We start from the raw sequence: 27,691 nt of genomic DNA, 5'->3' as shown, positions 1-27,691 counted from the left end.
CCATGTCAACAACATAGTACCATCATGGAATAACAAAGTGCGGTATCATTTGTTATCATTAGATAGAAAACAAACGCCGTCCCGGTGTGATAATAGGCTATGTTGTTAAAAAACGATGATGGAATTTAAAGCAAAATATAATAATATTGTCAACAACAAACAATAAAATACAATATTTAGTTAAAATCGTGTTAAACGTCAAATTTACAGTTTTAAACTGTGTATTTTTTTCTAACATACTTGCACAATCGATCGTCTTCACAATGGTCGTGAGACCGTACAAAGAAGAGTTAGAGTTTTTGGAAAAGAAGACTCCTTACATGTGGGAAATTAAAAAAGGTTTCCAACCCAACATGAAGGTAAACTCGTCCGTGTTATTTATATTTTACTCTTTTAACCGTCTTCTTCCTCTTTGCGTACAGTACAAACTGTTTTGTTCAAAAGAAAATATGACGATACTACCTAGTAAATATATACCTTGCTCGATGAAGTGTCGTTTTTAAACCTGTTTACTGCTCGCTTGTGTAATTTATCAATTGAAACGAGTCCAAAATCACACGAGTAGAAGTATATTATGGCTATTAAAATGTATATCCTAAAATAATATATTATGGAAAAAAACTTATTGATTATAAATTCGCATTTGTCGTCGAACTAAAAGATTCGTTAAATGTTTAAAATTTTTAAAACATTTTGAACTAAAGTAACAAAATAAAGTATTGTATCGATATTTTACAGCACATGTTTCTTAATAAGTTTTGCAATCTTCGTTTGGAATAAAGTCCGATATGATATGAAGTGTCGTTGTTATAAAGAATAATTTGTAGACAAAATATTATTATTCAATTTGTAATATGTTTTTAGTATTAACACAAGTTTTTTTATAAATGTCTAATAGTTTTGTTTTTAATTCATTAGGTAGAAGGTGTGTTTTATGTCAACAAGATGCTGGAAAAACTAATGCTGGACGAACTACAAAACGCTTGTCGGCCTGGAATGATTGGCGGATTTTTACCCGGCGTAAAACAAATAGCCAACGTCGCTGCTCTGCCGGGAATCGTACACAAGTCTATCGGCCTGCCGGACGTCCATTCTGGTTACGGATTCGCTATTGGTTGGTAACCATTTTATTAATTTAAAATATTTTACCATATTATGTATTTTACTTATCTGTCGTTTCATTTATTCTCAAAGGTAATATGGCAGCGTTTGATATGGACGATCCTCTGTCGATAGTTTCGCCCGGCGGCGTCGGATTCGATATAAACTGTGGTGTACGATTATTGCGCACCAATTTATTTGAAAAAGACGTCCAACCCATAAAAGTAATTTGTGTTATTTTCATATTTTATTTATTCAGATTGATTGATTATAATTATATAATTTTTTTTTTTTGTCTTTTTCCTTGAACGTAACCAGGAACAATTGGCTCAAAGCATGTTCGACCATATACCCGTCGGCGTCGGCTCCAAAGGTATAATTCCGATGAACGCAAACGACTTGGAAGAAGCGTTAGAAATGGGAATGGATTGGTCACTGAGAGAAGGTAGACAAATCGATTGAACTAAATTCTGGTTGTCGTTATCCGTATGATAATGTTTTTTAAATTATTTTTATTAAGGATACGTGTGGGCCGAAGACAAAGAACATTGCGAAGAAAACGGTAGAATGTTGAATGCCGATTCTTCCAAAGTCAGCATGAGGGCCAGAAAACGAGGTTTACCGCAGGTAATTTTTTTTTTCTTGTTTAAAATAAACATCATTTGTACTTACTTTTAATAATGTCTTTTTAAAACCGTAATCACATCGAGTTTTAATAAAAAGTATTTTTATAGTTGGGAACGTTAGGAGCCGGCAATCATTATGCAGAAATACAAGTCGTAGACGAAGTTTACGATAAATGGGCGGCTAAAAAAATGGGCATCGAAAACAAAGGACAAGTGTGCGTCATGATACATTCCGGCAGTAGAGGATTCGGCCATCAAGTAGCCACAGGTTTTTTGCACACTGTTTTTAACGAGTAGAGTCAAGTTGAAAAATTAATAAAACTAAAATTTGTAGTTTTTTTTTTAAATATTTAAATGTTTTTTTTTTTTTTTGGACATTTAAGACGCTCTACTAGAAATGGAAAAAGCGATGAAACGAGATAATATCGAGACCAACGACCGACAGTTGGCTTGCGCCCGTATCAATTCTACGGAAGGTCAGAACTACTTGAAAGCCATGTCGGCCGCCGCAAACTTTGCTTGGGTCAACCGAAGTTCTATGACGTTTTTAGCTCGTCAAGTGCGTTATGATACATATTTCGATAAACGATAAATACAATTTTTTTTTTTTTTTTTACTATATTTTAATCCCTTTGCAGGCATTCGCCAAGCAGTTCCAATCGACGCCGGACGATTTAGACATGCACGTAATTTATGACGTGTCGCACAACATTGCCAAAATGGAACAACATTTGGTCGACGGCAAACCCAAACATTTATTAGTGCATAGAAAAGTAAAATATATACTATCGACTGGATTTTCTTTTTTTTTTTTTTAATTTTATAAAACTTAATAAATGAAAAATAACCTAATGTTGACATTTTAAGGGTTCAACCAGGGCTTTTCCGCCGTATCATCCTCTCATTCCCGTTGACTATCAGCTAACTGGTCAACCGGTTTTGATCGGAGGCACGATGGGCACTTGTTCGTACGTGCTAACCGGAACCGAACAGGGCATGACTGAAACGTTTGGGTCGACGTGTCACGGAGCGGTAATTGAAAAAAACTGCCGGGTTAGGAAAACGTTGATAAGAAAAATATTGTAATTTTTTTTTAGGGACGTGCGTTGTCCAGAGCGAAGTCGCGAAGAAATTTAGATTACAATCAAGTTTTGGAAAAACTGGAACAACAAGGAATAGCCATTCGTGTGGCTTCGCCGAAGCTAGTCATGGAAGAGGCTCCGGAATCGTATAAAAACGTTACCGACGTGGTGGACACGTGCCACGAAGCCGGGATCAGTAAAAAAAACGGTTAAACTAAGACCGATAGCCGTCATCAAAGGATAAAAACGTACCATCGGCTTTGTTATCCGTAATCATTTACATATAATTTTCTACAAGTACTCTGTACGTACCATTTTGTACATAACAATTACGATAATGTTAAATAAATACAAAACGATCGATTTAAGTAAGTGTAACTTAATATATTTTTTTTACAAAAAGGTTTCTTTTCAATTTGATTATTTTCTAGTTTTACGTTATTACTATGTCATACATAAAATCGACGGTAACAGTCTATGGGTTTGTCGCGTTTTAAGGCACGTGTTTTTTATTGTACGGAATGTCTGTGCATTACACGAATAGGTGAAATTATCATTAATCTAGACAAAATATTATGTAACATTATTGTCACGACGTTATCGTATTGATGTGTTGTTCACGGTTGACGTTTGATTGTGTTTTCGGTCTTTATCGGCCGGAACGATTACAATCGGTGGAATTTCCGGCACTTTACATTCGATTAAAGTGGCCATCTCTTTCAAGTTGTCTTTGGACGCAGTCGGAAGCTCGCCAAAGTCGTTTGATCGCGGCTTTATTGATTTGTTCAGTTTCTGGAAGATTAGGAGAAATATAATAAACGACCGTTGTCGTCGGACCGGTCGACGACTACTCACTTGGTAAAATGTCATTCCTTCGGAACGTAGGAACGTGTAAACGGATACGACGGGTATGCACGCCAATGAGATCATGACTACGGACCATCCAACCATGTGGGCCCATAAAGGAAAACTGTGTGTGCCGTTAACGTAAGTCGGAGGTTCATAGTCGAACAAGCTGAACATCCATATCGACTGCAACGATAGGTTAATAATTATTGGTAAATGATTTTTAATGATAATAATGATGTTTTCAGGCTTGGGGTCGACCGAGAAAATTTGTTTGCGTAACTATGATAAAATTTAAATTAAGAGCCACTTTATAGCTCCGAATTGCATTGATGGTTTTAGAGCAGCCACCCAGGGTGGAAATGAAAGTGAACAACATTTTGCACACAATGACAATAGTGACTTTATTCAAAATATTTCTTAGAAAAAAGCTGTTATGAGAAAATTAAATAAACACCTTGTTTTACAACATCAGGTATCAAGTTAATAACAGTAACATAAGAATATGTCATTGACTGTATAATTTCAAAACTTTTTTTTTATTCTCATACATCATACTATACTTGTTTGATTGATAACTTTTTTTTAACAATTTTTTATTTTTTTTTTATGTATAGGTATCCTCAAAGTTTGGCATTTTACTAAAAAGTGATATATTTAAGAGCCTATATCTTTTTATGACATTGTAGGGCTACAATGAGAAATTCAATTCATTCAAATCGCATTGTAGTCCTACAGTACAGAACTAGAGAAATTCAAAATCTTACAGCTTCTAGTAAAAAAAAAGTCTCCATCACAAAACTTTTGCCAAATGTTTTACATACATGTAAGTGCTTAAAAAATTTCAGAATTTTCGGTTCTTGTCATAAAAAGTCATAGGCTCTTAAATATATCACTTTTTAGTTAAATGCCAAACTTTGAGGTTACCTAAACATAAAACAAAAAATTGTAAAAAAAATGTTATGAATCAAACAAGTATAGTATGATGAATGAAAATGAAAAATAAAAGTTTCGAAATTTTGACCTTAAGTTAGTAAAAAAATTGAATGAAATTCACAAAATTTTGAATTTGTTTTAAAGTACTTAAATATTTGAAAAAAAATTGTTCGAGTATATTATGAAAAACAAGTTCACTTAAATTAAAATTGTTCACTGAAAGTCCCATGTCATAATTAGTCATTAAGTAACATGATCGTGAACTGAATGGTGTTTTGACAACAAATTTTCGAAATATGGCTTCGCCTAAGTCCAAAAATTTTTTTTAAAAATTGTTTTCTTCACTTTTCTGATTTTATGGAACTATCTGCATTGGATATGTAAATTTGAGGCTTTTAAAATGTCCACTGCGCCACACACATCAGATGATTTGGCATGGGATGACCCACAGATATTTTTTAATACCCTTTTTCGTGTTTTCACATTTTCTTTAACGCACTTACAAAGTAATTAATTCATAACTGAAGGAGTGAGTGGATAAAGGGGCGTTGGCTGACAATTCCGAAACTGTTCTAGGGGCAATATACATGATATGTAAGTCTATTCGAATGCTTGTAAGTTTTTAATCTCGACACACGCGTGCCATTGTTATAATATTTTTTGCCGAATTGTGTAATATATCCTAACGCTTTCAATTCGTTCAAACTAGAAAGTATTTTGGAAAAAAAAATAACACTCGACACCTTTCACTCCACCACCCTTCAATTGTCAGTCACCCTTCCCTGCCCTGCTGCCGTCTCCACGAGATCAACGTTTATGTGTAATTCGCAAGTAATACACACTAATGTGTATAGTAATATATATATATATATATATATATTTTTATCTCTCTCAAGCATTCATACCATTAGTATGAGCGGTGTGGTCGAGTACCAGCTGTAGGTGAAAAACCGAAGGGGTTTGGTGCCGGTTATCCTTTGGATGTCGGCCGACAACCGATTGGCACCGTACATCCAGGACACGGCGATCACTTCGAAGAATGCAACGTAAATGATCGACCACGTCGCTATGTAGTAGTCCACAATTTCGAACAAATAGATACCGCCCTGTAATGTTTTAGAAATTAAGGGCATTTAAAAAAAAAAAGTTATATATATATATACAGGGTGTAGTTCTACCGAGCTTCAAATAAGACATTCAAGATGCTTTATGGGTACAAAAAATGGTGTTAGTTTTTTTTTAATTTTTAAATTATTTAATATAGAACTCGTATCTCATTAAAAAATTGTCTAACAAAAAAAATTATTTAAGATTTGAAATCGGGAGAAAAAATCTCGTCGAGTTGATGTGTAACATGATTTTTTGGTATCTGGCCACATACAGGATGTTCCAGCATGAAAGGTAAGTAATAGGTGATTGGACATCTGGGACACCCCCAAATAAGCCCCACGTTTTTATTTTTTCGGTAAGTCAAAAATTGAAGGTTTCGACAGTTGAGTAAAAAAATAATGACCTAAAAAACAAAAAATTATTCCATGTTATTCAGTTCAAAAAGCTAACCTTAAAAGAGGGGTCACATCGTTTTCAGTCCCTTTCGGCCCCTAACTCAAAAAATGATTAGAGACCAGAAATAAATGATAAGTTTTAAAAGATAAATGCTAAGACATAATTGATAAGAGATAAATTATGAGAGATTAGATATGAATGATAAGAGTTAGGAGATAAATAATTAGAAACAAGAGATAAGAAATACATAATAAGATATTAGTGATAAGAGATAAATGATTAGAGACTAGAGGTAAGAAAAAAATGATAAGAGAAGAGTTAGGGGCTGAAAAAGACTTGAAATGATGTGACCCCTCTTTTAAGGTGAGCTTTTTGCACTGATCAACAGGGAAAATAATTTTTTTTTAAAGTCATTATTTTTTTACTTAACTGTCGAAATCTTCAATTTTTGACTTATCGAAAAAATGAAAACGGGGGGCTTATTTGGGGGTCCCCCAGATGTCCAATCACCTATTACTTACCTTTCATGCTGGAACACCCTGTATACGTCCACAGGGTACATGCGAAACATCATTTACTATAATATAATTCTAAGGACACCAATGAATTGAGAACAAAATTCTAACCCAAAACGATGTGTTACATGCCATATGTTAGTTTTGGTCACATGCCGATCACTCAGTGGCCACTCGATGGCCACCCTGTGGACGTATGTGTGGCCAGATACGAAAAAATCATGTTACATATCAATTCAACAAGATTTGTTCTCCTGATTTCAAATCTTAAATTATTTTTTTCGTTAGACAATTTTTTAATGAGATACGAGTTCTATTTAAAAAAAATTGAATACCATTTTTTGTACCCATAAAGCATCCTGAATGTCTCATTTGAAGCTCGGTGGACCTTTACATTACACCCTGTATATATGTAATAATATTTATACCTGTGTGACGAACGGAAGTCCCAGTAGAAACGAAGCGAGGCAGACGGCCAACACCAAAAGTTCATGGCAGACTAGATATTTTTTTATGCCCCTGGGAAATCCGTCTTGTATGGACGTGACCACCACTTCGACGATGGCAAACTGTAGTAAAATATAAAAAAAAACAAAATTAAATACAACAAAGGCCAACTGTACGGACTGTATTATAGGTAATTATTAGTATCGCTTGACCGATTGATAATAATTAATAGTATGTACCTCGCTGTTTAGGCAAAGACACAGCATGGCGAAAAACAGCAGAGTCGACCAAAGACCGGAAAACGGCATGTTGGACAGCACTTCCGGAAACAAAACAAACACGATGCCCGGACCTAGGTGAGCATTCCGATTTTAGTTAAATGTTTTTAGTTTTTTATTCTTTTGCAATTCGGTATTAAAGTTTTGCGTGCAAGACGAGAAACCCCAAAACTACAGCTAAAAAAGCGAAATACAGGATTAAGTTACTACCCCGCCTAAGGGAAAAGGCTTATTGATATCGACGGATTTTTTTTTTCTTGGTTAGTAATATACCAAGAGAATAGCGTCTGTACCGATTTGGAACTAGCTCGACTATTTTGAAAAAAAATTATAGTAATTTTAAGTTAAAATATTTGTATATTCCCTCCATTTCAAAGGGAAATGGGTGAACGAAATTTCAGTGGACAACCTAGTAAGAAAAATGATGGAAAGCAGAGAAGTATGGCAAGCACCAGCAAGGTTAAATTAAGAGGTAATGACGAAAAGAAAGAATTAGGCGACAAATTCGTATATAAATTGTTTGTATTTTTTATGATGTGGACCATGAAGGTGAAGTTTTTTTTGTAATTTGTATCATTGTGTTGTTATGGGGGGGGGGGGTGGCATGAAATTACCACGGTCAGGACTCCCCCCTCTCTAGTGAATGGTATGAAATGCAAAAAATTGTACCTACACCCTTCTTTTCACATTGACAATAATAAGCTATTGGAGGTTTTAGGAGACTTAAGAGTTGAGCTGTCCAAGCTCCTAAAATATGCCAGGTGTGCAGTTTTGCTAAAACAAGTGGCGGTGCTTAAGCCCTGGAAGTATTAGAAAATCTCAAAGGTGTAAAATACAAAACTAGGAGTGCTAAGCAAACCCGAGGAATTGGCAAATAGAGCCTTTGAAAATAGGTGCCCTCCGGGGGGATCCCACAGAAATCAAAAGTTTTCTTTTTTTTTTTACTGACTGTCCAAAATGACATCTTCCATAGATTTCCCATATTCCTTGGCCACGTGACCCAGGGTGGCGAAAGTGAGCAGTCCCACGGCAAAACTGGACACTCCGTTGATCAGCGATATAGTGATTGTGTCCACCAGAATGTTGTTATTGTACCGGTTGTACGAAGCGAACGATATCACCAGACCGAATGCAAGTCCCACGGAATTCAGGTTTTGACCAACGGCGCTCACCCATATCTAAAAACAATACAGTAACATTAAAAAAAAAACCTGGTAAATTTTAATTACAAACAAGAGTAGATTTTTGTGTTGTATGTAAATATTTCGAGCCGGATTTCTGATACCACATGAGAGGTATAAAAGAAAAGAAAAACAATCCTTTCCATTGAAGTAAATACATTAGATATGAACTCTTATTGCGTTCAACTGATTTTTATCTCTTATCTCTTATCGTCTGATTCTCTTATTAATAATTTCTTAACAGCGATTCCTCTTATCAATAATCTCTTATCAGTTATAGAATTAACTTAAGTTTGATAATAAAGAAAAATTGTTATCAATTTTGGTGTCAATAAATTCGTTTTGACGTACCGAATTTTTTAACACGTTTTGTTTTATTGCAAATAAGTGACTTTTCTGGGTTTTCCCCTCTATATTTCCAATGTGAAAATTAACAAAAATTATCAAAAGGCAATAGAAATATCTAAAAATTTTCTAGAATATTTTTATTCTATGTTTTTACCGGACGTCATCGGTTATTTGAGTGACTCAACGGGTAAACCGGTGAATACCTTCAGACGATATTGCACAACTGACAACCTAAGAACACTCACATACACACGGACGTATCGTGTTGCTCTCGAAAATGCTATTCTGGTCAAATATTTGTCAGTTTCGTTTAGTTCATTTTATAATTATCGGGCAGAAATATTTATAGCGACATAAAAAAAGAGTTTCAAAAAAGACCACAAATTTGGGGTTTTTTTTTTAGCGACAACGGTGTTCATTGAAATGGTGGGAATCAAAAGCTTGTGATTAAGTGGCTTTTATACATTTTAATTGTTGAAAATTGTTATTTCCATGTGTTTTCGTGGGTAATGTTTATTGGGTTTTCTTTGATCTTTCATGACAAAGCAAGCATATCAATTCATGTGAAAAAAGGGCAAAAAAACCATCAGATAGAAATAGGTTCAAACGTGTCTGCAGCTATTATGCCGGATAATATGCAATATGTGATTTATACGACTATAGTGCATTTTGAGGCCATTTGCAATGTCAGTGTATTATGTAAAAACAGTCGGTGCAATGTTTACACGTGTATTGTAAATAACAAACACACACGCGTTGTTTACACCGGATACAGAAGTCGCCAACCTTAACTTTGAGATTTAAATTATGATAATTATTCGTACCTATATTATTATTTATTATTATCTGATGGGCCAGCAAGAATTTAGTCTCATAATTATTTGTTTATTATAATTTGCCAACGCGTCGTAAACATTATGCCGCACTTACACACTGTACAACAACTGGCCGAACTTCCGTATTAAATTTACAGGGTTATTCGAATTTCACCTCGCAGAAATTTTATCAACAAAAAAAAAAATTGTGTATAGCAAAAACATTTTCAAATAATAAAAGAGTTATTGTGTTAAACTATTAAAAGTGGTAGTTTCGAGGGGTAACTTTAAGAAATCAAACGATAACATATTATATTTGCGTATTAAATTTGTTTTTACTTAAATATTAAAACATATAAATATGGTCAGGGAGATTTTATTTTTGAGTTGAGAATAATCTACCAAAGTTCAGTAATAGGGTAGATGCGTTTGGGGTTGACCGTTAGTCTTTTTTAAATTATTCGTCCCTATTGTTATCAATAGATAACCATCTCACCACCTGGGAGGCAGCCATTTTGTGTACCGATTTCATAGAAGTATTATTTAAAAATATGTTAGGTTAGGTGATGATAACACCGTCATATCACTGACTATATAGTGTGTGGTCGTGTATTTGATAGATCATAGAAAAAACAATAAATATCGTGGACGAAACAATAACTGTACACGAAATGGCAGCTTCCTACCAGGGGACATTTTCAAAATCAGCAGACTATAGGCAATACGCGTTCTATAATACGGGGTGTTTCAAAAATAATGGTGGCGTTTCAAACGGCTGTAGGTTGTGAAGTATTGGACCTACAGCGCTCTGGTAGGGCTTGAACGAAAGAGGGAGTTGTCAATTTTCCAAATGACTGCCACTAGATGTTTCATAGCTGTCACTTCGCTTGTGAGGACGCCATCTTAACAAACTGAACGATGAAGGCTGGCGACACAAACGGGAACGCGGAGAGACATCTAGTGGCAATCATTCGACAATTGACAGAGCGCCGTAGGTCCAATACTTCACAACCTACAGCCGTTTGAAACCCCACCATTCTTTTTGAGACACCCTGTTAAATGGTTTGGTTAGGCCGTGACACCCCCCTCTATTAATCTCACCTTGGAGTCCAGGAGCAGTCGCCATTGAGGTTTGTACAAGAAGTAGTCGAGCCCGATTTCCGCACCGTCCAGGTACAGAGACCGCACCAGCAGCACAATCAGCAGTGCGAACGGCAGCGTAGCCGTCAGGTAGAGCACACGGCCGGAGGACTTGATGCTTTTCCACAGGGTGAAGTACACGACGATCCACACGACGAACATGCAAGCCACCAGCTCCCATCGCATGCTACCGAGGGTCTGTAGGTCTTTGGTGGCGTGTAGCACTTTGAGGCTGTCGAACAAATGAAATTTACCGACCGGTTCACAATCGAAACATAAGCAACATATACTACACTAACGGTGAAGTATTTACCGAGGGGCCTCTCTAGATCCAGAGATATGGCACACTTTTGAAATGTTAATAAATTGAGAGAAAAAAAAAGAATCTCTCCCTCGAAGCGGACAGACGTTGGATCACGAATAATATATGTCTTATGACGGCTGATTTCCTGTCTGTTATCAATCATCTCTTATCAGCCGAGTCTCCTTGGTTTTCGATTTTATTAATATCCCTCCCCTCCCTTCTCCTTCCCACCACTCGTTATCACATTACTATTTATCACTATCCATCTATCCGAAACCCTATTCAATTTGACCAACGTTTTAAATCGATCAAACCGTATGTTGCAAACTTGAACTTATTTATTGTGTTGGAAAGTTATAATAGCTAATTGATGTTAGCGTTAAGCTAGTTTGCAAAAAGTGAATAGATATGGTAAAAACATTTTTAGACTTGTATAACTGGAAAATTGGTCGGTTTCATAATAATATTATTAGGCGTTGTTCGGTGTTAGTCAACTCCAATAATATAACAATACGATAGGTAGGTACAGGCAAAAACTAAAAGTCACTTTTTAAAATGGCCATTTTGATGTAATATGATTTGTTTTGATGTGAAGTCGAAAAGGTATTGTTTTTACAATGATATTTTTTTTTGTATGTCTGAACTGATTCCTTTACATAGCAGTATATAAAAGAAATAGTACCAAAAAGTGAAATAAAATACAAATTTACCCTTTTCTTTAAAAATAGTTCAATAATATCAAAATTTGTATAAAATAATCTTTAGATATTGCACTACCTAATATTATATCGTTAACTCGCTGTCCTAGAGAACAGGAATCTTTTTCATTATTTCGCTCTGTTAGGTTTAGTTTTGGGACTTGACTTCTGTAAATAAAACTAATCGTAGGTCTAGGTATCTGAAATAAATTTTCACTATGTTTTTGATTTGCCTATTGTTGACAACAGCGATGAATTATTAGGAAACACCGGGTTGTTCGTTTAACCAGATAGTGCACTTCGTAGTAAAACAATCGATTTTCATAAAACGGTTTTCGATTGGTTTAAACTTAATGCAGTAGGGCAAATTTAGAGTGTCGAAAATATTGTACAACCTATTTACAATAATAACGTAAACTGATAAGAATTACTGATAACAACTGGTATCAACTGGTAGTCGATTAACGATGGTTGATGGTGATAACATTACAAAAATGTTTGATAACATTTCTTTGACCACACTATATTAGAAAAGGATTATTTTTTTTCATTTTTTGGTCACACTGACACGAGGTTATTAAAGTTTGTTTACATTTATCGATTTTTTTTAGACCTAACCTTTTTTAGGTTAGGTTTTATTTAATCTGTGATCCAACCCTAATCGTATCCGCTTTAACACCAAATTTATGTCTTCCTTCATTGTGCTGAATTTCTTAAAGCTTTTTCAAACATGTTTTATGTTTTAACGTACTAGTAAAACTCTTCGGTGGGGCTTTTGCTATTGGACGTGGTGCTCCGGTTGTCTGCCATCGACCAGCAATCAGGAGTGTTCCATCGGTTGTTACAGTGTGTCCAAGGCGGTTGGTCCCGAAAGGCGGAGAAAAAATAATACAGGACATAAGCGATGATCACGTTGTAGTAAGTAGACATGAAAAACGACGTCACGACACTGGATAATCCGGCGCCTACGACAGTGTAAATACAATTCTGAGGTCAACACTATGAATAAAATATTGCATGCTAATAAAGGATACATGGATAGGTGGGGAAAAAACACTGTATAAAAAACGCACAAGCCGATTGATATTGGAAACAAATATTTTACACCAATAACTGTACCTAATTGAATATTGCTCCTAAAATTGTTGTGTTTTTTTTCAAATTAATGATAACAATAGAAATCGCATCAAGTCACCGATAGGTACCATAAGAGAAAATTACAATGGTCGTACTCTGAAGCATAATAGCCACATACAAGTAGTTCTAGAAGGAACTGGGCCTGAATTATGTAGATTTTAAAAGAAAAATAGAGACGGAGAAGAACGAGTAAGAGTTGTGTAGATAAGCAATACCACTCGAAAGACTGAAAATCTAAAGAACAATAAAAATACTCCTAAATTATCGTTAATTTCTTCTAATGGAAAAGAGTGGCAAAACAAAAAAAAAACAAATATTTTAATGCTATACCTATTAGACAACTACATATATTGTAATAATTAGTTAACTTTAGTAATTGTCCATAGCTACATTTACATCAGCATACCTATCTTCTAATTACTAGCAAACTAGTAGTGATTAAAAATGATTAGTTGTTGGCTGTTATTACCTTTTAAAATGGGACACAATTTCGATATGGCTCCGATGGGTCCTCTTTTCGTGAACTGACCAACGGCCAGTTCCAAATATAGCAGTGGCACACCGCAGAAAATCATTATCACATAGTATGGAATTAAAAAAATACCTAGAAAAACAAAAACAGATTTACTTACAGTATAATTTCGACACGCACACAAGTGATAAATGATGATCATAAGGTGCAAATCAGACGCAAAGAAACACCTAAAGTTAACATATAAATATAAAAACGATTTTCACCTTCAAAGAATATTAAAAAAACAATGTACACGATTCGATATAAAACCGACAATTGTTAAATTGTTAATAAAACAATCCACAAAGCTATTAAAAAAAAATTAATAAGGAAATACAAAGTGATCGCTTAAGCTTTAATTTGTACAGTAATTTAATAAATGCAAATTTTTCCCATTATCCCAAGACGGTTCGATTCAATCAACTGGTTTGTGTCTCGCCTATTGTAAACCGTTTAAAGATAGAATTATCGTTATGTAAACACGCCTATTATTATTATTATTATTATCACCTATTGCCGGATGGAGTTTGCCGTTCAGTCTTTATAACAACTGCAATTTAGCATATTCTTTTATGTCCCTGATTTGTAAAAATATAATATTATGTATTATATTTTGCTCTTCGCCTTCCGTTTAAATCGGTCGCGAATTAAAAACAATCAACCACACATTAATCAGATTCCCCTTGGGATGGGAAATGGTCGTCCCTACCGACTATACAAATTGACTCCTTCCTATAATATATATATATATATAGGTAATTACCGGTGCACCTAGTTTTACTAAACGGTTTGGTCTTTGCCGGCACAACACAATAGGTTGATGCGCTACTAATATGATAATTGTTATTATTTTTTTTTTTTTAATTCAACAACCAACTCACCTCCTCCGCTTTTATAACAATGATAGGGAAATCGCCACAAGTTGCCCAGACCGACGGAGCACCCGAGACAAGCCAAAATGAACTGAAGTTTTCCCGGCCAATAGTTTATGACCCGAGGCCGGAAAGTCGACTCCGACCCAGCTAAAGATCTGGTACAGCTGCTACATTCGGTCAGCTGGCCGTCTTCGTCTTCGAAATATCTGTAAGAACATGAAAAACGTGGAAATAATTATCAAAATCGAAAAAAAAAAACGTGTAGGTTAACACGTGAAAATTGTCCAATAAGTTCCAAATTTGTATGTAATGTTTTATAGAAATAACGCACTACCCAAGAAAGTATCATTAACCCTTTTCCCTGTAGACAATTTTCGGTTATGGCGCTTGTTTAGATATGCTTTTAGGACTTTTAGGTCAATGTACAATATACAAAATATACACATCGGTTACTACATCTGGTATAAAACCTAACCTACTGCACATAAAAAAATATTTAAATCCATTGCTCTAGACAAAGTAATAAAAAGTCAAGGACTTTAGTTTTATATGTTTTTTTTTAAGCCATATATTTATGTGTTTAGTTTACCTGAAACATGTGTTAAAGGATGTAAATATGTTTTTCTAACATTTTATCTATAGTTTTTTTTAAATTCTAGTAAAACAGAAATTTAAAAACATAATGGTTCAAATTCCTTTGAGAAAAAACTGTACTTCTGTTTAAACAAGTAAATATAAATTCTTTTTCTTTTTCTTATTGAAACTCGAGTGCAATTTTTAAAACGGTAATTCTAATATTCGAAAAATAGAACTAATTTATTTCGTTAAAATGCGCATTGTTTGATCATTTGCAGAGGCAAAGTCTGAAATCTGGACACGCCTATCACGACAAATGGAAACGCATATTATACCTTTTTACCATTTTTTTAGGTTTTGTTTTTATTTGTAAAAACGCATTTGTAAATTTGTCATTTAAATACTAGAATTTTCGGTTTTGTTTGAAATATTTCCTACTAAATAGTTAAAATCGCACGCATATAATTTTGTCTAACAACGACTTTCGTTGTTCGGATCTTTTTTTAAGACTTTTCATACGTATGTAACGCCAAGTCGATTATTATTGGAGTTTTCAAAGACTCATTTTAAGTGTGTTTTTTACAACTAAACCGCGCACCGTCATTATTATCCGAGCGTTTAAACGCCGTTTAATTGTTGGCACATTAAGAATATTATAAACGTCGTTGCAATGCTTATCCGGTGGTTTTTTTATAAAAAAATAATAACAAAATAAAAAACAAGTACAGCGTAAACCAGCACAGTGAGAAATAAACACAGTGGTTCAATAGATGCGCTTCGGTGCAATCTTTATAGGTATTAGGAACACAGTACGGTACAGGGTGATATTGGTTAACTAATAACTTTAGAATAAATTATAATTTTTTTTTTAACTATCCTTTATTGTACTTTATTATAGTTGGCCCAACTTTGATAATAAATAACCCCATCCTTTATGTTTTAAAATGTTATCAACTTAGCTGTATGCAGAGTTATTAAATCATAAACTTGTATATAAAATCAATTACAGTCTAAATCGGTGCGGCTCAAGCATAGTCCAAACTAATACAGTATATAATAAAGTATAGCATACACCAGTACCTACATTGGACAAAATCTGGATATTTTATTTTTCTCGGTTGGCTACACTGTCAGATCAAACAAAGTCCGTCATAAAGTGTTATTATTGATCAGCTCGTGTTTAGCAAGCATGTGAGTATAGTCAGAGCAAAAATAACTAAAGGTAAGTATTATTTACACTACATCAAACTTTTATAAAAAAAACAATTTTAGTGTCAAAACTTCTAACGGCGATTTTATTTTGTTGACAACGGTTTTGTTATGATTAATTAACTTGTATACTGTTTTTAATTTATAATTGAATTCAATTAAATTATTCCTAACCTAAACCTAAGCCACGCCTATGAGGTTTATCTTGGAAGTATGTTCAAAAAACATGCTGCTATCTTGGACAGACATTTTTTTTCTGAACCCTTTCACTACTACTGTCCATTGCAATGGACATGACTTTATTTTCTCTTTTGTGATTTACTGTATACACAAAAAGTTCCTGATATGAACACGGAAATTTTTTTTTTTCAAAAAAATTAATTCGGTAATAAAAGTGTTAAAAAAAGTGAAAAAATAAAAAACTCCTTTTTGTTTTATTTGGGTCAAGACTAAAATTTTAAGACCATTTCCAGCCCTCTTCCAACACTCCTTTATTGTTAAATTTGAGTTCATAATTCAAAATTGCCCAAAGTTACCCGAAATTACAATTTAGTTGTACATTTTTTATAGTACTTATATAGTAGACAGTATAGTAAAACTGCAAATCCAAAACATTCTTCGAAATCGACAATTTAATAGCTTTTAAAATTACTAAAAGATATCACTTATGCCTCATTCATTTTGTGACACGGGTAAAATTGCGCAGTAGTAATTTTTTCTTTTTAAAAGAGGTTTGGTATCGTAAACGGACATAAATAAATGATTTTATCTAATACCGAAGCAGTAAGCATCATAAAATAATAAAATACATATTATACGCTCTATTTTAGATGTGTAAACACTAGACAATAATATACTAACAATGGCGTAGTGTACGGATTAAACATTTATTGTTGGAAATCGAAAACCAATTGATATTATTATAATAATAATTATAGAGCGCAATCGTTTATACGGGCAATATAATACTTGTAAAAAGATTATCGAAACGAATAAAATATGATAAAAAGTTTATTATAACGCATTATAATGGTGTCATGCATGTTGCTGTGAAAAATTGATTTCTTTAGGCACAATTTATAATTTTCAAAAATAACAACTGCTCGAATTATTGTACAAGAATAATTATTATATTTAATTTTGGAGCTGTTGGTAAAACTGAAAAAAAAACATCAGTATTTTACACTCAAAGAATATCTGGAAAAATAAATGTATTATATAAAATAAATGTATTATAATGTAACAATAACTGTAGCTATTTTTTTTTTTAAATTAACATAACGTCGACTTGAGGTCAAAGCACATTAGCACATATCACCCTGAGGAATTTAGTGATGAGACATTGACTTTAACTAAAAACTTGTCTTTTTTAAATGGCAAATATAGCGTGCTCACGCGATTCTGTATAGGTCTATAAAGCCTATAATTAAAAAAAAGAAATACTTATAACACTTAGACCATACCAATAGCCAAACTAGTTATTAGGAAGCAAATCTGAACATTCTTCGAATAATTTTTTTTATCTAAACGAATCCCAAAACGACATCGAATTATCTTTTATTATAAATTGTATTATTGCTATATTTTATGGCAAAATAATTGTTTTATTCTTCATTTGTTTGGAGTTAGTTATTGTTTATTTGATTGTTCAAATAACAATACTAATTTATAGATACAATGTGTACATTATCAAGGTGGAAAAGAAATAGTATTTAAGAAACTGTTATCTATTAACTCATTTTTAAGTTAGTAAACCAAAAAAAGCCTTAAATAAACATTAAAATATTGTTTTCATAAGTTTTGACAACGGATTTTTTTTTCTACTCATGTTATGTACATAAATTGTAACAGCGTTTTATTAATATTGTATTTATTACTAAAAATTGCTAATGATAATATATGTATACTTTGTGTTAATCCGATCGTTTAAATGCGAGTAGCAAGTCAATAATAGGTATGTTATATTATGAATATATTATACCTTTAATAATTACACACATATAGGTATACCATAGTACTTTCTCCGGCCTTATTGTGTTGGTCATCTTTTTTTACACGTTTGTCAGACCGAGGCCAAAGCTAATCACGAGTTGGTTGTTATTTAGATGATGTACCGCATAATTTATGTTATTTGTTGGAAGTCCCCATTGTATAATAGGTATAACCGCGGAATAGAGTACAAAACCGACAATAGTTTTTACTGTTTTTAAACAATTTTACAGGAATTTTTTTTTAAAAAAAATCTCTATTCTGGTCCGGGTCGGTTATAGTTAAAATTGTACACCATTATTATGACAATTACAAGTAACAACATGAACAAAAATATGCCAAGAGGTGAGAGATGGAGTCAATTTATTTAAAAAGAATGGTCAATTTTTTATTTTAAATTTTCTATATTTTTATAGTACTCACTTAACGTATAATACATTTTAAATTTCAAAGGCAATTATGGTTAGATAATATAAAAAAAAAACTTTTTAAAAAAATAGTAAAAAAGTGAACTAAAATTGTCAAAAATTAAAAATAATTTCACTATAAGAACTGTTTACCAATCGATTGTAGCACATTTTTTTTTAAAATGTCAATTACTTTGAAAACAACCGAAAATTAACTACAATTTTAAACAATGTTAAACGTCTTTAACTTTTGACCAAAAAGAAAAGCGTGGTCCTTATTCAATTATTTCAGATAACGTTTTATATTGTAAGTTTTTTTTTTTTAATTTAAATTTGATTCAATATTAATGTGTGACACATCAATTTTATAATACTTAACTCAATGAATTGTATATTAGGTGTTATTTTAAATAATTAATCCAAAAGACTGCGGTTAAGTTTGATAGAGCAAAAATAATTGTTTGTTATTATTGTCTTTGTAAAATGTTATTTAAAAAAGTTTTTGTGTAATTTTATATTTACTGTCAATATTTGAATTGCTGTTCAATGTTTAAAGTAGGTACCTATTAAAAAAAGTGTATTGACTTTTATGAGTATTTTTATTTATTATGTTAATTTTGTATGTTCAGTGTGTACACGGGATGGCCTCAATGAGACGATTTGACTTTTTTTTTTATAAAATGTTGTCATTTATAAAATCAAAGGTAAATTTATTTATATTTAGGTACTCGATAACATTCCGGATGTATCCTTCTGTATTTCGTTTAAATGCCATCGAATGAACTATTTGAAGAAGAAAAAAACAATTGGTGTCTCACCGTGTACGCCTTTCCCCTATCTCTCTACACTGCGTATAAACATAGGAAATAAATAATAATATGATAATAAATATTCTGACGGCAGTGGAACGGTATAGGTAACGGTAATGGGAATAAGTTTACTGCCGGAAGACCGCTCAAGACGCTGGTGCATTCTCGTTCGTAAGAAATCGTGATTACTCATTATTATTTATTATTGTCATCGTTGTTTTGATATAACAATATTATTACTTAATATACTTTTTAATAGCTTGGGATGTACGTATCGCCCCCATCGGCAATAATAATATTAAATAGCGCCTCCGCCAGGTGTGCTCAATGCGACGAGATGACTGAGCGCGAACTTTGTAGTCTCGTGTATAGATTATAATAATTTGTTTCATTATTATTATTTTTTTTTTAAATCCGTTCGGTTCAATAGAGGAAATCATGCGGTTTCGTCGAGGGTTTTTTGCCGGAAGGACAGTAGGCGAACGCCGCGTGGGCACATACATACAGGTAACGGGTATAAAGATCACAAACAGTATAATATTATACCTATTATTATTATTATTATTATTATTACTATAAACCGTCGGGGCCACCCAAGCCACCGAGCAACGGGATCTACATAATATTGTTTTTACAGTGATGTGTTTTTATTTATTTTCCTTGTCCGGACCCACGTGATATCTTCAAAACCGATTTCTTCATGCAACATAATAATCCAATTATTGAGCAATCGAGACAAACGTTTGAAAAGCCCACCCCACTCCCGGAAAACATTTTTTTTTTTGTCGATTGTTTTTCTCGATTTTGAAGGGAAAGTGAATTAAAAACTGTTGTAAGAATTGAAACTGTTTCATCAAAACGTACCTAGATAATTTTCCCATAAAACCCCAAATTTCTGACAAAATTGGACATGACCGGTTGTTAACGCCAAATCTTCTAGATTAAGCATCTAGTTCAACATTGGTGTAAAATATAATTTAATATAAACTATTATGTATACAAATTGGTTTGCCATAAAGTAAAAATATATAGAGCTGTGACATTTAATGCCTTGTACTCGGCAACGAAGTAATCAAGAGGGCGAGTGACAGTATGACCACTTTAAATAAAAATAAATTCTTTCTTTTACAAGTTGTTCAACACTGCACAGTATCGCCCTTAACGCAGTTATACAGATAAATAGAAACACTTTAATTCCATATGATAATGTGAGAGTACAACAGAATAACCAGAAAAGACACTTTTCAAGAATTACATGGGTTCTTATAGGGGATAGATGCGGGAGCATCAGTGTAGGCAGTATGAAGATAATTACCCTTTTTCCGTTTTTTCAGGCGACACTGCGACAGGCGAATATGCAATTTTTCAGCAGATCTAATTTAAGTGCATTCGAATGTTTTCCAACTTATTGATTTGGATGTAAAATATCAGATAGTTCTAGAGGCAGAATCTTTTTTGGCACAAAAACTAAAAATCAAAATATTAGAATCTTTTATGTAAAAAAAATATATTATACCACAAAGAACTTTTTCTACTCTAGTAATACCAACCTAACATACAAAAAAATGTATGTTGACTCCATGAAATTAATCAAATCATTTTATTTAATAATACCACCTAATTGAATTTTTTCTTTTTTTAATACACATAAAACTTTTTCTTCTAAAACTAAATAAATAATTTAAAGTTCTATCTAAGATTTGCCATAATGTTATGTGTATAGAATTTTTGTGTACTGACCAGCTCCTTCGAACTCTTTACTAGCTATAAGAAAAAGCGCGGTAAAATTCATAGCCTAAAAAACGAAAAAGTGAATTTTACAAAAAACCCATGTAGAACCTATTGGATCCCAAGGATCCTTTGGATCTGTAGCTCGCAGTTTCGCTTACTTCATAATATTTTACTTATTGCGACCCTCCTATAGTTTAAGTACATTGTAATATTATAGTAATTATTGTTGCGGACCATAACGAGCTCGTTCGGGTTATTATTATTATTATTAATTTTTCATAATACAATTTCTAACCTTGGCGTGTCCCCAGGTCGGGATAATAACAACTTGGCGCATCCGTTTTTCGAAAAAACGATACGGTACACTTGCTGTGGTCAAGTCCGTTTTGCGGTTGAATTAATATTGTAATAATAATAATTGTACGCGCACAAGTTCAAGGCGACCATTTTCGTTTTAGTGAAATAAATATAAAATCGATTCGAAATCCTTACAAAGGTTTAGACACGCCTTCCTAATACAACGACACGATTCTCGTTAAATATTACCTATTCAGCCGGTTTCACCAACATTTGTTAAGATATTAATCTGTTGTTAATTATATTTAACAACAGATTAATGATAATTGAGTTTCATAATAATGAATTACATATTTGATGAGGACCTTCTTTATGTTGAGTATTTAGAGAACTGTAGCAATGACAACTTCGATAACCCTTTATAAGGTAAGCAGAAGTTATTTTCTGTAGGTAGATTAGGTACAATGGTATGACACAGACTTGCATTATAGCTTCAAATATTATCATAATTTATTGTATTTTATAATTGAGATAATATTATTATGTCTTGCCTGTCCTGACTGAGTATAACAATGGAAATAATTCTTATCACTACCTACCTTTTTTTAGGCCTTCAAAATAGAAAAAAATTATTTTACTGAACTTGATGACAAACTATTTTTAAAAAGGTATAGACTATATTTAAACAATTTGTTAAAAAACTATGAATAAATTATTTATATAAACCGAATCGTTAAAAGAAGTAAAATAAAATGTTAAATAATAACAAACTGACAAATTAAAATATAATACAATCACTTATCAGTTATCACATATCTTAATAACCAATGAGAACGTTGGAATCGAGGTAACCGCTTTGGTAACCCAACTAACAATAGTTGGTGAAACCGGCTGAATTATATCTTAATTTGCGTTTCCAGAACTATGTGCCTAAACGGCAACGTTTTAATCGATCAACTATATTATCGTATACATATAATGTGTAAAAAAAAAATGTTGACTTTTTTTTTAAGGAGAGAAACCAAACGGATATATAGTTTTTATTTTGTTTGAAAATAAACCGACAAGTTGGTCCGGTTCCGGTTGTTAAGAAACGACACATTACATTTAAACAACTAGAATTTGTATTTTTTTTTTTTTATTATTTTCGTGCACGTTGATTTTTTTCCAAAATAAAATTTTAAAAAAAATTATGGTGATTAGTTAAGTACCACTCAGTTAATATCCATAAAGTGTAACACTTTATAGTAATTTTCTACAATATTTTCTCAGCTCCTTATCGAAGCTATACAATTTAAGGTGGTTGGTCTATGACTCGCAATCAACAAGTATAAGACATAAGACTTTTTAAAATTATTCTTTTCATACATTTCTAGTTATTAGTCAGGCCCTATTTGTTATACTTTTCATCAATACAACCTCATCCCTCGTGTGTTCATTCAAACCTTAGAGTTTTTTACAAAACATATACAGAGTGATCCATTACAAAATGTCTATTAAGAATATTACCAAATTAACAATAGCGCCAGCGTAAGCCGCTATTCATATGATTTTTTTTATCGTTGATGTGTTTTTTAATATTATCATATATTATGTCGTGTTGGTAAAATCCACTTACCGCTTATAGATAACAATATTATATACTTGGCAATGTCGTATGGACACTAATGTTTTATAAAAATATGAACAAATTACAACCAGAGTAATTAACAACTGTAAAATAAATTTCGCACCTTTTTTAAAAAAAAAAAAAATCATTAATGAAATATCATATTTTTTTTGTCGTTTGCTGCCAAAAAAGTAGCAAGTTAGTTGCCAGTTAGGTATTAGGTAAGTACAAAAGCCTCATCGAGTATGGGTAACTGACTTTTGATAGATATTAAACATTTTTTGTATACATTTGATAAAAATACACAATGTTCAATTAGTTTTTTATTAGAATATCATTACATTATCTATTTGTTTTTTTTTTTTACCGTTTATACGAGAGACTTTGAGTTAATGTGATATGACGTTTGGGTTTAAAGTGCACTACAGTACAACAGATTTGTTTAGTTCTAGTTGTCGTTTAACCATTTTGTAATGGTGTTATAAATCACAGGTGATGTGTCTTTTATGACCAACATGAATGAAACACTTGTCTTCTCTTGGGCGTAACCCGTTTCGCATTTGGGTTTTTACCGGTATGTTTTTCAATCAATGACAAAGTATTATAGTTAAATTATAATATTGATGACCGCCATTACTCGTTAAAATTCACAAGTCGTACCTATCGTTAAGAAAAGGAGAAAAGAGGAGTAGAAAAAGAGAGAGAGAGAGTGTGTGTTTAGTAAAATTTAACACGATATTAAGTAAAAAAATGAATAGTTAGTGGAAACCGACCATGGCCGTTTGAATATAATTATTATGATGTGTTTTCTAATGGGTTTTAAAGTAAAAACATTTATTCACAAAATCGCCAATTCGTTTCGATTAAAAAATATTACATTGCGGCGTCAAATACCAAAAGATTACTTGGCCATTTCCAACCAACATTCCTTTATAAATATAACTATCCTGTCCGGTCTTTCTTTTTTTGAGTATACTATTAAGATTGAGTGCATATGTGCGATTGACCAATCGAAACGTCACGGTAATGATATATTTATAAATTATCACTTGTTAGTATAGAATAAATTCTTTTATGCAAGCTATTATATTATATACAGCTGTCGGAAATCGCATTTGTTTCAGTTATACAAGAATCGACGTACTAGTGCTAATATTAATGGCACTTACAATGTCAGCGACATTGTAGTATCGTCACGAGCAGAGTGGTATTCGCAACGGGTGCGGTGGATTTGAATTTGAAGTCAACGGTAATAGTCAGTATAAAATATATTTCAAAATAAAAAAAAACACACCTCCAGGAAGGTTTTCCTTAGGTAATTATTATTAATCACAAGTAGGTGTAGTAATAATAATTATAATGTTTATTTTATTGAATTGCTCAGAAACTCTAGGCTGTATTCTAACCGTTTAGTAGAATAGTAGTCTAGAATATATTATTATTATTATTATTATTATGACGATCAAGAATAAAACAGCTATGATTTAAATAGAATAGCAAACGTCGGACTCGGCAGTTAAGATAATGTATGTAATAATAATAAAAATGTTTTCAACGCTGCCAGCTCGCGGCTATTCCATTAGCAAATTAGTTTGCACGCAAAAACAGATATGCACGCGACACTTGTGTAAAAGTAGGTACCTACTTATTATGTATTATTATAGTGTTGCAAAATTGACTGTTTGCTTTTTAAAGAACTAGTCGGTGAACAAAACGAGTAGGTACGGACAAAATAGCTCCTCGGGCAAGCTCGATTATGCTTAACCGCTGTTGCACGTATGAACAAATTGTTATTCCGCCACGATGGTTACGAAATACCGAAAGTTTATGTCGCTTTGACCAGCCCAATGGAGTTGCCATTTCCACAGCACTGTTTAGCAGAGTTATGCGACCATTTAGCACGATGCGCAGTATTGAAGAAGCGAAAGAAAAACGACAATAATTGAGATGAGAGATAATAGATGGAATATAATTAGGAATGAGCGTAGAACGAGGAGAGGCGAGTGTAGCGGTAAAGGTAGATCAAGACATGGAGATGCGCGAAGAGAGAGGATTTTCCTGGTCGAGCCAATTCCTTATGGGACAACGTGACAGAGAAAAGAACGAATTGTATTGTTCTTATTGGTCGTTTCGACTGGAAAATATAGAATCATGTTTTTGGGTTCAGAAGACAATGCTATATGCTTTTCCGCGTGGGAATATCCTACTCCTGCACTAAACTCACCTCTCCCTCTATCTTACTTCCGTTTATCCTCACTTTTCCTTCCCTTCCCTCGTCTCTCCTGCCCTTAATAACCCAGCCTTCTGGCTAGGTGGTCGCGATGACGCTGCCAACTCCACATGAAGCCAAGCCACCCAATTTTGTAATTTAAGATCGTCGTTATTTACCTCTGCGGGTTGGCCAAGTTGAGCAGTTCGGCCGGCGATGTCGGTACCTTGGTTATGGTCAGCTTCCGTCCGTCCGTAGAGCCCATGCCGATGGATGCCAGCGAACGGACGGACATGTTATTGGGCGTGGGTCGCAGAGGTGACAGGTCGCTGGGAATGCACGTGGAATTCAGGCTGACCGACCCGGTCATGGTTGTAACGACAGCAGGCGCCTTCAGGGATCTCAGACTGGGCGAGAGGGCTCGGGGTGCCATCACGGGTTGTAGCCGATAGCTGCCGTGTCGGAATGGCTGACGACCTTCACTGCTTTCACTACCACTGCTGTATTCTTTCAGCTTGACTGATTCGTCGAACGCCGCCCCTAAGCCAAAGTATAAACCGTTTAATAACACTTAAAGGGAGTACGAAAGTGGGATGCAATAAGAGGATTCATCGAGCAAGTGGTCGAAAGGGCCAACATGGAAGGGAACGTTAATTTTTGGCGGGTCAAAGATGAAAATGAAGATAGATTGTCCATAACAACAGGTCACGCATACAAATTTGTATGTGATGTTTATAAGTCGTTGTCTAGTATCTCCTTTAAATTTTTTAGAAAATCTGCCATACAAGTACGGATAGGAAAACACACGGTTGACGAATAATCTGTGATTGTAAAACTGGTTTTTGAAGAAAAAAAATCGTCACTAACCTAACCGGAACCGCATTAAAATAGTAAAATAATAGCTATACGAACGATAGTTGAGGATGGTAATTGTAATTATTTGCTTGTGATAGTTTTGTAATATGCAACAACCGAATCCCCTCGAGGAACACTATAGCGTTGGGTACATACATAGGTAAGAGTATAGTATACATATTGAATGGAAACATATTATCATGGTTATGTTCTCTTTTGTTATATTTCCATCTAATTATTATAAAGACAGAAATTTGCTGCAAGGACTGACGAACTGTGTTTGTATTAAAACCGAGGTCAAGCGTTCGAATTTAGATTAAAATTATATAAGGTAAAATTTAAGGTTTAATTAAAACTAGTTAATACTATAGTCTAAATAATATGTTAGGCATGTTTTCTGACTTTGCAGACTGACGTCGGCAAAATTTTCTCGGACGGGATGAGAAAATCTCTGGGGGGAGGAGGGGGGGGGAAAGATTCGTATGGTATTCTTATTACCTCTGGCGGCCTGACCGGTGACGGTTTCTTCGTTTTCCACGATCCGAATGGGCGGAATGTAAATTTTCGTGTGGACCTTCGGGCTCCATTTCCGGTCGGTTTCCACCACGTTGTTGTTGATGTTTCTGATTTTGCTCTCCGCCGCGGCCGACATGGTGGCGACAAGCGACAACGCCGACGTTAATAACTGACGGTCTCGTCTGCGGTTGACGCGAAAACGGTTGACTGTTTTTTTTTTCAAAAATCACACGTGCACGTGTAATAATAATTCGCGTCCGTCTCCTCGACCATGATCCCCGAGCGGACCGAACGAAAAAAACTAAAAAAATTAAACGTTTAATTTTTTAACCGACCCCGGACGACGAGCGCGTGCGGTCTACCGGGCGCGCGGTAACAAACTGTGCACCGTATACTGGGCCATGTGCGCAACAGGTAGGCGATACGCGTGTAGGATGCAACAGGTGCGCGCGTCAACAGGTTGCGGTCGTGCGGCCAATCGAACGATACACACCGGACTGACGTGCGTGCTGTGATAGACTCACGGGAAATACTCGTGCACTTCCCTCCCCCCCCCCCGGTCCAACCCATTCCACTCCTCTATCGCCTACCTACATCCGAGAGGTACCTACAGCTCTCGTGATCGGCTAGAGTCATCAACATTTGAAATAACAATATAATATCGCCGACGTGCGCCGTCCGTGAAATGCGCTGAACTTGAGCCGAGCCGAACTTTCGAATAGGTCACATCTTTTTAAAAAAAATGCACAATATTAGTCTACAAATTACATAATATAGAATAGCGCAATATCGATGTACAACATTTGAAAAAACAAAAAAAAAAACATCAAACGGCCTGGAAGTGGTGGAATCTTTTTTTTTTTTTAAAGGTACCTAGTTTGGGGGGAAGTAATTCCTCACAGGGCGCGTCCCCCCCCCCCAGTATTCTATGGGTGCATGTGAAAAAAAAAAAGGTACCTAGTTTAAGTTTTCTCAAGGTCCGAAACAATTGGACCTTAAGGTACCACTAGAGTGGGGCTGTAGCCCGTTATAGCATGAACATTTTCCTTGAAAATCTGTGGTATACATATTTTTGGTTTTACTATCATGGGGGTTTATTTTGTGTCCGTATACCCTGTGACTTTTTTTAATACTG

General features: G+C 34.0%; 2 protein-coding genes across 2 annotated transcripts; one reads left to right on the top strand and one right to left on the bottom strand.

The window, feature by feature from the left end:
- The first annotated feature begins 107 nt into the window (after nucleotides 1-107).
- Nucleotides 108-3,177, top strand: LOC126833233 (RNA-splicing ligase RtcB homolog). Its single transcript, XM_050564436.1, has 10 exons — nucleotides 108-359; nucleotides 919-1,114; nucleotides 1,195-1,325; nucleotides 1,420-1,546; nucleotides 1,622-1,728; nucleotides 1,836-1,995; nucleotides 2,111-2,286; nucleotides 2,366-2,500; nucleotides 2,595-2,759; nucleotides 2,825-3,177. Exons 1-10 carry the CDS (start codon nucleotides 264-266, stop codon nucleotides 3,020-3,022), a joined length of 1,491 nt encoding a protein of 496 aa, XP_050420393.1. The 5' UTR covers nucleotides 108-263; the 3' UTR covers nucleotides 3,023-3,177.
- A 1-nt stretch (nucleotide 3,178) lies between these two features.
- Nucleotides 3,179-27,061, bottom strand: LOC126833230 (sodium- and chloride-dependent GABA transporter ine-like). The gene is made up of 12 exons (XM_050564428.1): nucleotides 26,539-27,061; nucleotides 25,365-25,725; nucleotides 14,356-14,555; nucleotides 13,430-13,564; nucleotides 12,575-12,788; nucleotides 10,783-11,053; nucleotides 8,287-8,515; nucleotides 7,299-7,411; nucleotides 7,041-7,181; nucleotides 5,497-5,697; nucleotides 3,665-3,841; nucleotides 3,179-3,601 (listed from the first exon to the last, which is right to left on the bottom strand). Exons 1-12 carry the CDS (start codon nucleotides 26,690-26,692, stop codon nucleotides 3,407-3,409), a joined length of 2,391 nt encoding a protein of 796 aa, XP_050420385.1. The 5' UTR covers nucleotides 26,693-27,061; the 3' UTR covers nucleotides 3,179-3,406.
- Nucleotides 27,062-27,691: the final 630 nt, after the last annotated feature.

Source organism: Adelges cooleyi, unplaced genomic scaffold, assembly GCF_023614345.1.
Source record: "Adelges cooleyi isolate 19-005CV unplaced genomic scaffold, UGA_ACOO_1.1 ACOO_flye_CR_arks_rails_tigmint_CR_PRNA_2, whole genome shotgun sequence".
Classification (NCBI taxonomy): domain Eukaryota; kingdom Metazoa; phylum Arthropoda; class Insecta; order Hemiptera; family Adelgidae; genus Adelges; species Adelges cooleyi.
Note: the sequence above shows the minus strand (reverse complement) of the source record. Positions and strands in the feature narration are given on the sequence as shown.